Source organism: Pezoporus flaviventris, unplaced genomic scaffold (genome assembly GCF_033815535.1).
Source record: "Pezoporus flaviventris isolate CSIRO_AGI_PZ_B2104156 unplaced genomic scaffold, CSIRO_AGI_Pfla_v1 ptg000097l, whole genome shotgun sequence".
Classification (NCBI taxonomy): Eukaryota; Metazoa; Chordata; class Aves; order Psittaciformes; family Psittacidae; genus Pezoporus; species Pezoporus flaviventris.
The window spans coordinates 3,903,925-3,916,358 of NW_026892645.1; the positions used below are offsets into that span (position 1 = coordinate 3,903,925).

The 12,434-nt window shown below is 44.4% G+C and overlaps 1 protein-coding gene across 12 annotated transcripts in view; it reads left to right on the forward strand.

The window, feature by feature from the left end:
- The window catches only part of MVB12B (multivesicular body subunit 12B), a 65,635-nt gene that overhangs the window by 15,190 nt on the left and 38,011 nt on the right, over positions 1 to 12,434 (forward strand). For all 12 annotated transcript variants that reach the window (XM_061476688.1, XM_061476682.1, XM_061476684.1 and 9 more), the window contains 2 exons: positions 2,305 to 2,434; positions 2,741 to 2,863. In XM_061476688.1, coding sequence (XP_061332672.1) covers positions 2,305 to 2,434; positions 2,741 to 2,863 — 253 coding nt within the window. The remainder of the gene's footprint in view (positions 1 to 2,304; positions 2,435 to 2,740; positions 2,864 to 12,434) is intronic.

The following is a 12,434-nucleotide window of genomic DNA, read 5'->3' on the forward strand; positions in this document are numbered from 1 at the left end:
GCCCCATGGGAGCTGAGTGTGGAAGGGCTGCAGGACACCATGTGCTGATACAGCTACTGCTCAGGAGCAGTGTTGGTACCAGGCTCATCAGTAGTGAAATCCAGTGTAGTTACGAGTAGAAAGGAGTTCTTGCTTTGCAGGGTTTCATTCATCTGCGTCTGTAGCAGATGAGGATGGTTTTTCAGTCACTATCGACCTGGTTCTGATTTGAACCTATGACCTAGAAGTGAAAGGCTCTGCAGCCCATTTCCCATTCTCCTGGCTCATCCCTTTTCCCTGGAGAATTCCTGGGCACATGCAAGTTGGGGAAGAGTCACAGGTTTATCCTGCTCTCTCTTGGGAGTGTTAGACACTTACCATGAGCTGCTGTAACTTTTGTGAAAGTCCTGGTGAAAAGGTGGAAGGGGACTTCAGAATTAATTTAAATGCATTAGATGGCAACCCAGACCATCTTCAAAGCAGAGGCCCTGTCTGTATTAATGAAGCAGTGCATATCCCTGCTTCCATTAGCATGAATGAACACATTTCCATTGACTGTTTATAATATGTTTACGTAAAATTAACTCTAGTTAAGCATGTGTAATTAATGAATCCAGCTCCTAAACCAAGTTTGCTGCAGACTGCAGACTCTAGCCAAGTGTGAAAGAGACCAAAGACAAAAGCAGTCAGCTCTGTACTTCTGTGAAAGTCAAATGAGAGACACTGATTCTGTTCAGGGTTACATGTTTCTGTGCTCTTGCTCTAAGTGACAGTTGACTCGTAGTAAATACATTAAATACATTACTCCTTACTAGGTTCTGAGAAAATTTCCAGGTGTGGAAGTCTTAATCCCTGGGCTCCCAAAATCAGTTTTAGCACTTCAAATAAAAGCCCCAGTTTTTCAGAGCAGGAGAGACTAGACTTTAGGGATCCAGGTATTTAGCATCTCTAAAAAGCAGCATGGGAAGTGAAAAGCTGCATGCACAGATGCTGTATGGTGACACACCTCTCACTGGCTGTACATTTGTTGGTGCTGGTGTGACAGCAGATTTCAGAGGCTGGGATGGATTGCTTTCTCCAAGGTGTGGATTACAAGACAGGAGGAGCCTACAGAGACAGGGCTGCTTGCCATCTGTCGAAGTGAGAGCACATTTTTAAGCTGGAGGATATTTATTCATGTTAACCTGAAGGGTTTTTATTTTGCAGGCACTTGTTTGTAGTTGTTGGTTGGTTCCAGATTTTCATTCAGTGTGTGCACTTTAGATTTTCAGCTTATCCATAGGCTTCTGTTGTGTCTTTTAAGTGCCTGCATTCACAAATAGAAACCTCACCTTGCTCACGTTGAGACTCTCGAGGGTGAGATAAAGCAGTGGTTTCCAAGCACCACAGATCTGTCTGTGTGCCAGTGCCACCCATTGTCATGCGACTGACCCGTAGCTGGATGCGGATTGTATCTGTGTGCAGACAGCATGCATATACATGAATTCATTATACAGATAAGCCTTAACTCTGATGGCTTGAGTTTTTCTTGATGGATAACATGGAAACAAGTGAAATTGTTCTGTGATGCTTGGCAGGAAAGGGCCATGCAGCAGATTCATCCACCCTCTGAACACAGGTCAGTGCAGCACAGTTGCTCCGTAGGAGGTCCTAGCAATTACTGCTTTGTAAATCTGGTTTATCCCCATGAAAATTCCAGGGCAGAGTATCATTTCAGTGCTAGCTGACTGAGTCAGGAGAGGTCACTGACACATAGGATGTGTGAGACTTGGGCAGACAGCTTTTACTGAGGGCCACTCTATGTGGTGGTCTGTTTTCCTGCCTGCTGCTCCTCTTTGGTTGGCTGTTTGGAAGCACTTGGCAGAATAAACTGACCAGTTGTGTCAGCAACTTCCAGGTGTGTTCCTAGAGGCAGTGCTTGTGGGAGGAATATTTAGACACGACTATGCAGGCCAGTAAGGCAAACATTACTATGGAAAGAGAAAGTGAATGTGAGAAGTATGTGGAAGTGGAAAAATCACCTGCCGTTTCTGTTCTGCGGTGCCGTGGCATACGTGATGTCTTATCTTCTCTGCAGAGGGTAGTAGGGAGTATTGGTTTATCACAATGCCTAATAACAAATCTCACACAGTGTACAGACTGCTCCTGATAGAAGATTTCTCCAGCCACTGAATGGCACTACACTGTCTGGTTTGCTGACGTATGTCTGTTCTTTGCTCCAGTTCCTGCCATAATTATCTCCCTAATATCTGGAGAGACAATAAATAACATTTATACTCTAATCTTGCATAAAAAAATACCCCATGTCCTGGGTTGTTTTTGCAGAAGAAACAGCTTTCAGGAAGAAGAGGCTGTGCATTAAATTCATCCCTCGAGATTCTACAGAGGCAGCGATCTGTGATATCCGAATCCTGGGTAGATCTAAACAGGCCCCTCCTCAGTACACCTTCATAGGGTATGTATCCCTCACTCCAGGAGATGTCCTAAATTCAATTGTACCAAGGCTAAGCACCGTGTTTTCCTGTAATTACTAAGTACTAGTTTGTAAGAGCTGAAGCTTGTTATTAGAAGAGTTTACATAAGTACAAGTGTTACTTGATTTGATGTAGGCATTAACTAACACCTTCCCCCCTTTTTCCCCCCTATTAGGCTGGTTCTCACTAAACAAGGTGTTCGTGGAGCATGTCAGTGCTTCATACTTATGCATACTTGTGTGTGTCATTTGCTAGTGGCATTAATGTCTTCTGTGTTGCTTGCACAGGGAGTTGAACAACATGGGCATTTGGTACCGGATGGGCAGAGTTCCACGCAACCATGAGCCTGCGCAGCCTGAAACTCCTCCTTCACAAGCACCATCTTCAACACCCGCTCCTAACCTGCCAAGGTAAGTTTTCTGCTTTCCAGCCTCTTCTACTTGATGCTGCATGATGTATTGTTACTAACCTTGCCTGATGGAATCAAGGTTCCACATCAATATGAATGGTTACATGGTATGATCTGATAATGAGGGAATGTGTCATTGTTTCAAGTATTTGCCCGATGGAAGTTCCTTTGGCTGTCATTGTACAAAGACATACAAGTGAAGGAGTCAGAAGAAAGAAAAAGCCTGCAGAGCAAGGGAAATGGCCGACTGCACCTTTTCTTTGCTTTAAACTGTGTGGAACGTTACAGTTTCCAACAAGTATGTGTGAGTCATCCGTAGAGGGTAGCCCAGAGAGTAGCCAAGCTGATTTCCCTGCTTGACCGAAGGGAGGGAGAAGCATTCATACAGATTTTAATGTACAGGGAGACAATTCTGCTCATTCTTCAGAATCAGTGCACTCATAGTTTGAAGTACTGGCCCTGTTTTGTCTTTTCTTGGACCTGGCTACAGTGCTGCAGACTTGCAGCTGCCACTGAGCATGCAGAGCAGGCTGCTTATCTGACAGGAGCCATGCTTCTGGCCAGATGCTGGCATAGTGTCTGTCCAGGTTGTTTTCCCTGTGTTATAATGTATGTGTGTGTGTGTATAAATGTATGCACTTGTGTGTATACTTGCATATAACAGTAGCTGTGTATTGACAGCTTACTTGCTGAATTTCTCAGGGCAAAATAGAGTGTTGTTAAGCAACAAACCAACCCAGACAGAGGTTAAACTGAGTTCTTTATGCTCCTGGCTTTTGCTATGAAAGCACAGCATCTAGAGTGAGATGGGCTCTTCCTGATGAGGCTCACTCACTGAACTCTGGGGCTGGGTTATTGCCAGGGGGTAGCACATTCTCTATGGTCCCTTTGGGCCTTTGCTTAATTAAGTGAACACGTATTTTTGCACTAAGCATGGGGTATACTGCAGATACATTTACAGTATTACAATAACTGTTAAGAGCTAGAATTACAAAGGAGACTGCAGAGGGAAATTCCCAGGGGATTGGTTCCTATGTAAAAGTCACTGTATCATATAGGTGATACCTCTGTCCTTCAGAGTCTTGATTTACAGGTCATTTCAGAGAGTGATGCTTGAACTGCTCTGAACTGTTCTCAGAAAAGCTGTTGGGTGTCTTTGAAGGCAGGTGTGTACACTTGAGCCTTCACCCATGACCCAGACTTAAATCTGCTGTCTTGTGGTGGCTGTTCAAGCTCTCCAAAGTATTTGGGCATTTCTTTCACTGAGAGTTTTATTCAGTCGCTGCCATGCTGTGGCATGCTGCTAGCTGTCCTATACTGTCAGGTGTGCTGCAGGCAGGGATGCTGTCTTGCCTCTAAGAGATGAACAGCCAGCAGTCTTTTGGAGATTTCAGGCTGTCCCACTGGGAGCTGATAACGTTGTTTTGAAGCTCCACTGGGCATAAAGCTACATGCTGGCACAGGGCATGCGACATCAGAGAAAAAGATGTCTTGCTTTTTAGAGCACAGATCTTCATTTTCTGTCTGCAAGAAATTCCTGCCTGGGCAGATTTCCACAATAAAGAGAAAAAATTATCATAGCAAGAGAATGTCAATGGAAGTGCTTAATCACTAAGTGTGGAAGGGTCACTTTATGGCTGAGCAGGGAAGGCTGTTGAGCAGTGTCAGAGCTATTGGGAACAGGGCCAAAATTAGAGCTCAGAGCATCGGCGACAGCCTGAAAAGAAGTGTTTACAAGGCTTATATATTTTATAACCTCTTGTTGTACAGTTTATGGTTTACAATGGCTGCAAGGAAATTGGATCAGTTTTGTTTTACTTGCCAAATAAAGCAAATGTCAAAATAGTCAATATAAAATGTATTCTAATTTGGCTGAGTTAAACCAGCCAGTATGCAGTGGAATAATTGAATGTTACATTAATGCCTCCTAGTAAAAACCACCTGTCTGTAGCCAGCTCCACTCTCATGCCCCATGCGTGATTTACAGGTAACTTTTACACCACCAGCCTGATCATTCAAAGCATCTTTCATGTCTGTTTTTTTTTCACTCTGATTATTTATTATCCAATATATTTTTTAAGAAATAGAAATGTATATAAAAATGTATCTTGCAAATATTTCATTATTATGGGGAACACATACGACTTGGAAGCCTTTCCTAATACTTTATCAGCAATGTGGTAAGTTACTCAACACTTAATGTTGGTGGAAGATTGTAGTCACAAGTAACCTCTTATTTTTACGTCACCATAGAGAGATGAGATTATACTAGTAGGCAGTTTGTTGTTTTATTCCATGTGGATATATCCTGACAGGAACAGCAGGGAGATATTCTGATGCTGCTGTGAGTGTTAAGAGGAAATCCATGAGCAGTGCTGAATAGGCTGGTCAAATATTTAAGCTGTTCAGTTGCTGTCTGGCATTATAAAATAATTTTAAATCAAGAGGGCATGCTTGGGTGCTTCAGAACAATTGCTAGCATGGGATATAAACTAAACCAGTAAAACACACCAGTGAGCTTCTGCACAGCAAAACCTTCCTAAATGGAAGGACTTTTTACTGTGGGAGATGTTTATTTCTGCTCCAGCTGTGTTTCCTCCTCTGATCCATGATGTAAGTTACTGATGGCGGTGGATGGCAGCACATCAGAGTTCTGTCATGTGTCATAGGTTTGACCTCCACAGCTTGCTGCACATCGGCAGTGCTGCTTCCACCGCTTGTGCTGCAGGGTTATGGCTCGCAGTCAGAACTGCACAAGGGGAGGCTTTGTCTGATATCCATGCTGGACTGCATATGTTATTTTTCAGCCATTTCTTCTCCTTGGTGTTTCCTACTGCAGGCATCTGGCTTAATGGTCTCTAATGGCAGCCCTTGCACATTCCAGTGAGGATGGCATGCTGTGCTGTGGAGCACAACTGTGCCATTGCGCAAGGCATCAAGCTGCTTTACTGTCTTTTCTCTCCAAATTCTGTGACAGCTTCTTGGCAGTAATGGCAGCCTGGAGAAATGCACTTCCAGTTTCCCATCCTAGAAGGCTGCTACGAAAGAACTGATTTTGTTGACTTGAGTCATCAGTGGGAGTTCACTGTAACTTTCCTCAGAATCTCTGCTCTGTGTTCAAGGCTTGCACTCACCGGTGCTACACAGTGACATCCCTTTGGGGAGCAGGAAGGTAATCCCCCCCACAAAAGAGGTGCTAGTGATGGGTAACTCACCTGACCTTTTGCTTTTGCTTCACACAGCCTGTGGATTGGCTGTCACCAGTGCACAGGCTGGGGACTTGGAGAAAAATGCATGTTACAAGCATATGAGCAATGTCTTGGGGCTCAGCCCTCCATGCCTCAAGCTCTCTTAGAGTAGGATTTGTGTGTGATGTTCTCTTCCTGAGTCCAGTTCCAGCCTTTGGGAGCAAGTCCCCACTTCTGTGTATGCACACAGAGCCAACCTTGAACTACTTTGCCTTGTGGCTGCCTGTGGGATGTCTCCATCACGGCCATGGTGCTCTATGAGCCCACGTAGCCTGTGTGGTTTTACATCCCTTCCCAAGGTGCTGCAGGAGTCTCCAGCACCGTTGCTCAAACAGCCCTCTCACAATTTGTCAGCTGCAAGCAAGATGTCAGTCAGTGCTGCTGAAGTGTGTTTTACAGTGACAGACATAATTGCACTTAACTTTTTGCGTGGATGTTATCAATCTGTGACGGATACTTTGGGAAATGGAGCACTCTGATTGCAGATAATGTGTCACAGGCGTTTAATCTTCCTTGCAGGGAGACTGGGATTCAGTCACAACTTTTACTTGTTGATGTCAGGTTTTGAAAATGTAGATTCGTGCTGACCCTGGGAATTGTTCAGTCATTTACTTTGCAGGGCTGTCATCTGAAAGGTTAATGGCTTACCAGGGAGAGGGAAGATCTTGCTGCAATCCGCCTGCATTCGTATCATGCACTAGCATGGCTGAGCGCTCAGTGTTCAGGTTCAAAAGGGCAGAACTCCTCCAGGTGCCTTCCTGGGATGCCTGTGGCATGTCTCTGTGGCTGTTCTAGTTGAGACCACAAGGGAGAGGGCAGGACCCTCCTGGGGCAGCTGTAGGTCTCAGTGGGGCTTACAGTGCCTGCTGCCACCCAGGAGGGTCACTCATGCTCTGGACTGACCATAAAGGTGCATGGGTGAGCAAAACAGTGTTGACCCTGAATGCTGCATCTCCAAGCAAGCCTGGTGACCAGGAGAGGTGGCAGAGCTGGTGGAATGGCTGGCCTGGCCAGGAGATTCCAGTAGCATTGGAGATGCTGTTCCCTGGTTGGGAACCCTGAGCGGCTCAGTTGGGTTTCTCACACTAGGTGCTCCTGGCACAGCCAGGCACAAGCCATCGTGGGCACTGACTGAGGTGCCCCTGAAGAAGAAGAGGCACCAGACCTGAGGACCCAGCGTACATCTTCTTGTGCTTGTAATTCCTCCCTGATCCACATGGCTAATAAGCTGCAGAAGTGCTGCAGCTCAAACCTCTTCATATGTGAGCCTGAGCAGGGCTGGCAGAATCCCTTTCTGTGCAATCAGTCTGTGCCACCAGGTGCTCAGGCCTTGAAATCCTGATCTGGCAGGAGCATTGCACCAGGGAAGTGCTGCTCTGGTTTTGATAAGCAGGTAACAATTGTCCTACTTAAACCCCTGAAATAAGAGCAGGATGTGTAAATTTTCTTCTTGTGCTCCCAATTACCTTTTAAATAGTTAAACTGCTCCCCCTTAGAAAAGGGAAATACTTTGCTCCTGTTTTCTGTTCCCGGTGGAGCTTAATGTTGAGGAATGTAAGAATTTCCTTTCTAGGCAGGGAAGTCTGATTTTTCAAATTGATTTATTAATGGTGTTTGAACTTGGTCATGTAAGCATGGAAAGTGATCAGTGTGTGGCTTTCTGCTGGAGGCTGATGATGTGCAATAGGTGGCAGCTAATAAAGCAGCACCAAGCCTGCGTGGTGGAGACCTGAACTTGGCCTGATGGTGAGCCAGCCTCATTCTGTGAGGCTGGGTTAATTGAAGGGAATTGAATGGGTTAATTGAAGGGAAGTAGCTTCCCTGTTATTTTAAGTAGCAACAATAGTATTTAAAAATAATAACCTTTATTTTTTTTCTGTAAGACATTTTAAATAACTTTTTAAGGAAAGTCTGTAGAGGAAAAGGCTCCAGGGTTTGAATGCTTTTCTGCTCTGGTGTGGAACAAAGCCAAGACTCGGGGAGCTGCTGTGGACTGGAGGCAGACACCACTGGTAGCCGGATGGGCAGGAGGCTGTAACAGAGTGATGGGGTTCTGCCTTAAAGTCCCTCATCAGAACCAAATGCTGCTGGATAGCGAGTATTTTGGGATGGATGTTTCTGGCTTGACTGGAAAGTGCTCTGCAAAATATTGCCAGTGGGATCTCTGATGTCTGATCCTTTCTACAGAATGCTTCCTTCTTGATGGAGTTGTATTTTCTAATCTCTTTCATTGAAAGAGCTCTAAAGTAAAACTACGTTCTGATTTACAACTAATAAAGCCTATTCTCTGGCTTGAATGCTCAAATCACTTCTATCCTGAAATACAGCACAGTATTCCTATCTTTAAATTACGAACCCTACAAGAGGCTAAGGATGGCACAAGGGCTGGGCTCACATCCCAGTAGCTATGGATAAAAAACCCAATGACATTGAAACAGTAACCTGAATTTAGGAGGAAGTGTTTCCATAGACTTTTTCCAGCAGGTATGGTAAGATGCAGAACGTAAGGATGAAATGTCAGTGATGCATATACGCTGTGCAAATCTGAGCATGAGGGTTGGTTTGAGCGGGTAAAGGTGCTGGCACACATTTATCCAGAGTCTGTTTCCCATAAGGAATTTGTTATGAAACTGCACTGACCATATGGCTTGCGTCCAACTCAGCTGGATGAAGACGTGCAAAAATTGGTCACATTCCAATATGTTTTAGTGGTAGAAAATGATGATTAGGAAAAAATGTTTAAACAATATGAGTGGTTTCCAGGCACAAGAATCCTTTGCAGCAGCCGAGAGAGACATTAACTGTAGTTAGAAGAAGTCTGATGGATTTAGCTGATTTTGAGGATGCGTTGAAAAATTTGGGGAGTGCTCTGAGCGAAGAGGCTTCGATCTCCTAGGAGTCATTTTTCTTTATAGAGCCCTGTTCCTGGTATAGTAATATTCCTGGAGGCATGTTTTCTTTAGGGTATAGAGTAGGGTCATTAAGTAGAAGCTGAAGGTATTCATTCAAAGAAGCTATACACTGAGTTGTTAAATAAGCCCTGCGGGAGAATTGAGCGTTTTTCCCCTAAAACTTCTGTGTTGTCTGCTATTTAATATGATCTCTGCCACTGTTGATTTGTAATCTGTGCTTTCACCCTGAAGTGCATGTGGTTGTGTTCAGATATTTCCTTCTTTAAATCAATCACTTTCACCATTTTCCAAAACACTTCTTGAGTTTATTGCTTTTAGTAAAGTGTTCGGACTGTCATTATTTATTACTGGCAAAGTGCTGACAACGTGCTCTTCCCAAATGAGTCTTTATGTGGAATATTTGTTTAACAGGTTCTGCAGGGGTGGTGCTGCTGCTCCCTGGTGCTGTGGGTCTGCTGGGATGCAGTCCCCCCCTGGCAAGGGGCTTGCCTTTGAGAGATGCTGCTGGTGGACCTGTGAGCCTGGGCTTTGTTGTGCTGATTAATTTGACAGAATTTAAAATCCTAACCGAGGAGGCTTACACCGTGTGTAATTTATCTTTTTGGAGTATTTCTGCTGTTTGGCAATTTTTCCCTACTGCTTCATTATCTGAAAACTCCTGACTCTGGAGAGTAGCTTGTGAAGGATGTGGAAAGCTGTGCGCTTCCCACTGCAGCCTCCAGAGACGCCGCACTGCTCATCTAAGACAACCACTTCATAAGCACCTCATGCTTACAGTATGAGGTCTTAGTTCTTTGATGCAGTCCTCTGCCTATAACAATTTAATGGGCTGCAGCTCAGACTTTCAAGCAGTGTAAATTAAACTACTTAGGTTTTTTCTATTGTTTGGCAGCTGTTCTATCCTGGTTACTTAAATCCTCTGATCTAAATTAATCCCTGTACAGAGGAAGCTGCAGGAGCTTCATTCTGCATTAAGCCTTACAGTTTGGGTTGCTGGTCTGCAGTAGATCATGCTCCCTTGTTAGCATTGCTGGGGCTTGTTCTGTTCGGCTGGTGATGGCTTTAGTTTTGACAGAATAGCACAGCAGCGTTTTCCCCTGTCTCTGGGGCACGGTTGTGCCAGGAGGGGATGCAGAGAGGCTGCTGTGGGCAGGCCTCTTCCCTTTCTGCAGCTGGGAAAATGAAACTGGTAAATCTAAAAGTGGAAAGAATCACTCGCTCCCTTTTTCATTCTGTTTGGGCTTTTATAAAAATCAGAATCTGGCAGCACCAGCTCTCATTGATTTTTAGGAAACAGGATATTTTAGTAGCTTGGAATGAGATGAAATGCTTGCAAAGCCCATATGTTGCTTGTTTTAGGGAAAGGGTCAGGGAGGTTTTAGAAAGTATTTAAATATTTGGTTTACACGATTAGAATAGATTGTCTGGAATGAAGTCCATTACCCGAGGTGATTCTTGCCTCACAGTTTTGTTTTTCATTGCAGTTCTTTGGGGTATGAGGTAGGTGTTCTGGCATCGCTGTGCCTGAGCACAGGAAAAGTTAAGGACTGAGTAAATACCATAGATGAGATTCTGGACACCGCTGGAGCTATAGATACCTGCTCTGGCATTGTCTGCAAGCTGCAGTTTGGAAAATGCATTCTGGTAAAGGGAGCAGTTGCTGAGAGGTCCTCTGATGTCTGTCAGTGGAACTCCAGCAGTGTGTTTCTTAGAAATGGGCTTTTTCCTCCCTCTGTAGGCAAAGCTTTCAAGTTGGATTACATTCCTTGGAGCTACAGCCTGATACTAACTTCTTGTAGGTGTATTTTCAGCTTTCCACAGCTTGGAATTTAATTGTTCTGTCCTCAGTGTTTCACAAGGCATGGTCTTTGCATAATCATGGAAGACACAATTCTTTTTATTTGAAGGTAATGCCTATGAGACTGCAGTTTTGGCAGCACTGTTCTTGAGTTCCTTTAAATTGCAATCATGGCAGTGGTAATCAAAGACCAGGACAATGCCAGTCTGCAGCATGCAGGATGGTTTCTAATACATTTGATAATGTGGGGCAGTTAAAAGTTTTTGCCTTATTTCTCTACCACGCTCATCGAGTCCCGTTGGAAAGCAAAACCTTAGTGTTGGTCTTTTGCTGTGCTTGGTTGATGTTTTTATATGAATTATGAAGCATCCTTTGATATCTGGCATTTCCCCTTACGATCCTCTGTTACTTTTTATGAGTACTTGCCCTCTAACTTCAAAAGCAGTTCATCACCTTCCTGCAGACAGTTATTAATAACTGGTTTGGAACTGTTGGGCATTCCTGGGCCTGTTTTATACGAGTTTCTCTCCAAAACCAGTCAGAAAGCGGCCATAATGTGCACAGACCTCAAACTGCCTTTGCTAACATGTGAAGGGTCTCTCTCATCACGTGCCTCTTCGGTTTCTGTCCTATGTAGACTTGTTTCATAGATTTAATGACTAAAAGAAAAGCTGAAGCTAAGAGAGTAATTAAATGTGCCCAGTCCTGAACTGTGCTGTTGCAGTTGTTTCATCCTAAATTGCCTGCAAATTACAGTATGCTGGGGAGAACTATTCCTTGTGTTTAACCCATGCTGGAACAGTGTGGGTTGGACTTCAGCGTTGGAAAGCCCTGATGGTGGCCTCATTAGGGCTGGACCATCCATCTTTCCCGCAGCACGAAATCCACTTCACTGCTTTCATTCGGTGAAGAGGAAGAAAAGTATGTTTTGTGACAGTTCAAAAGGAAAATAATTGGCATGGGGATAGTTAATGTGAGTTGCCATTCCTTAACATCAGAGATTCCACTAAAGTACTAATAATTACTGTTAATATCTTTCAGTGGAAACTTTCAGAGTGAACGAGCGCTGGTTGGAGCAGTATTTAACGGCATGCTGCTGGCATGATAAGAATGCAAATAAGCGTTATTAGCCTAATGATTTTGCTGTCACCATGGCTGTGCAGCAGTAGTGTTGTGAATATGTCATGCAGTACCCGTGAATTTGGAAAGTGTGTCAAAACACAACTTCAATTAGTTTGCTCTAATTATGGCTCTAGAGAGTTCATAACTGTATCACTCCTCATTAAAAGAGATTTTCTTATATGGATTAATACAGCACATAAAGGGATGTTTGAGCGATCTGAAGCAGAGCTGTGCAGAGGGAGGATGCCCACGGTGTGGTGGGAGGTGCAGGGGGTCTGACCCCATCCCATGAGCTCCTGGTGCAGAGCAGGGATGGGAAGCCTCCCAGGCAGGACCAGGCGGCTGTGTTGCAGTATCCTCAGCACATGAACCTGGTAGATGATTCTGGGTACGCTCTTCACTTAAAAACAAAACAACCCAACTGAAAAACCATAGGAACCCTGGTAGGAACCGCACTTGATGCTACACTGGAGATCTGGCCTGAAAACTTTG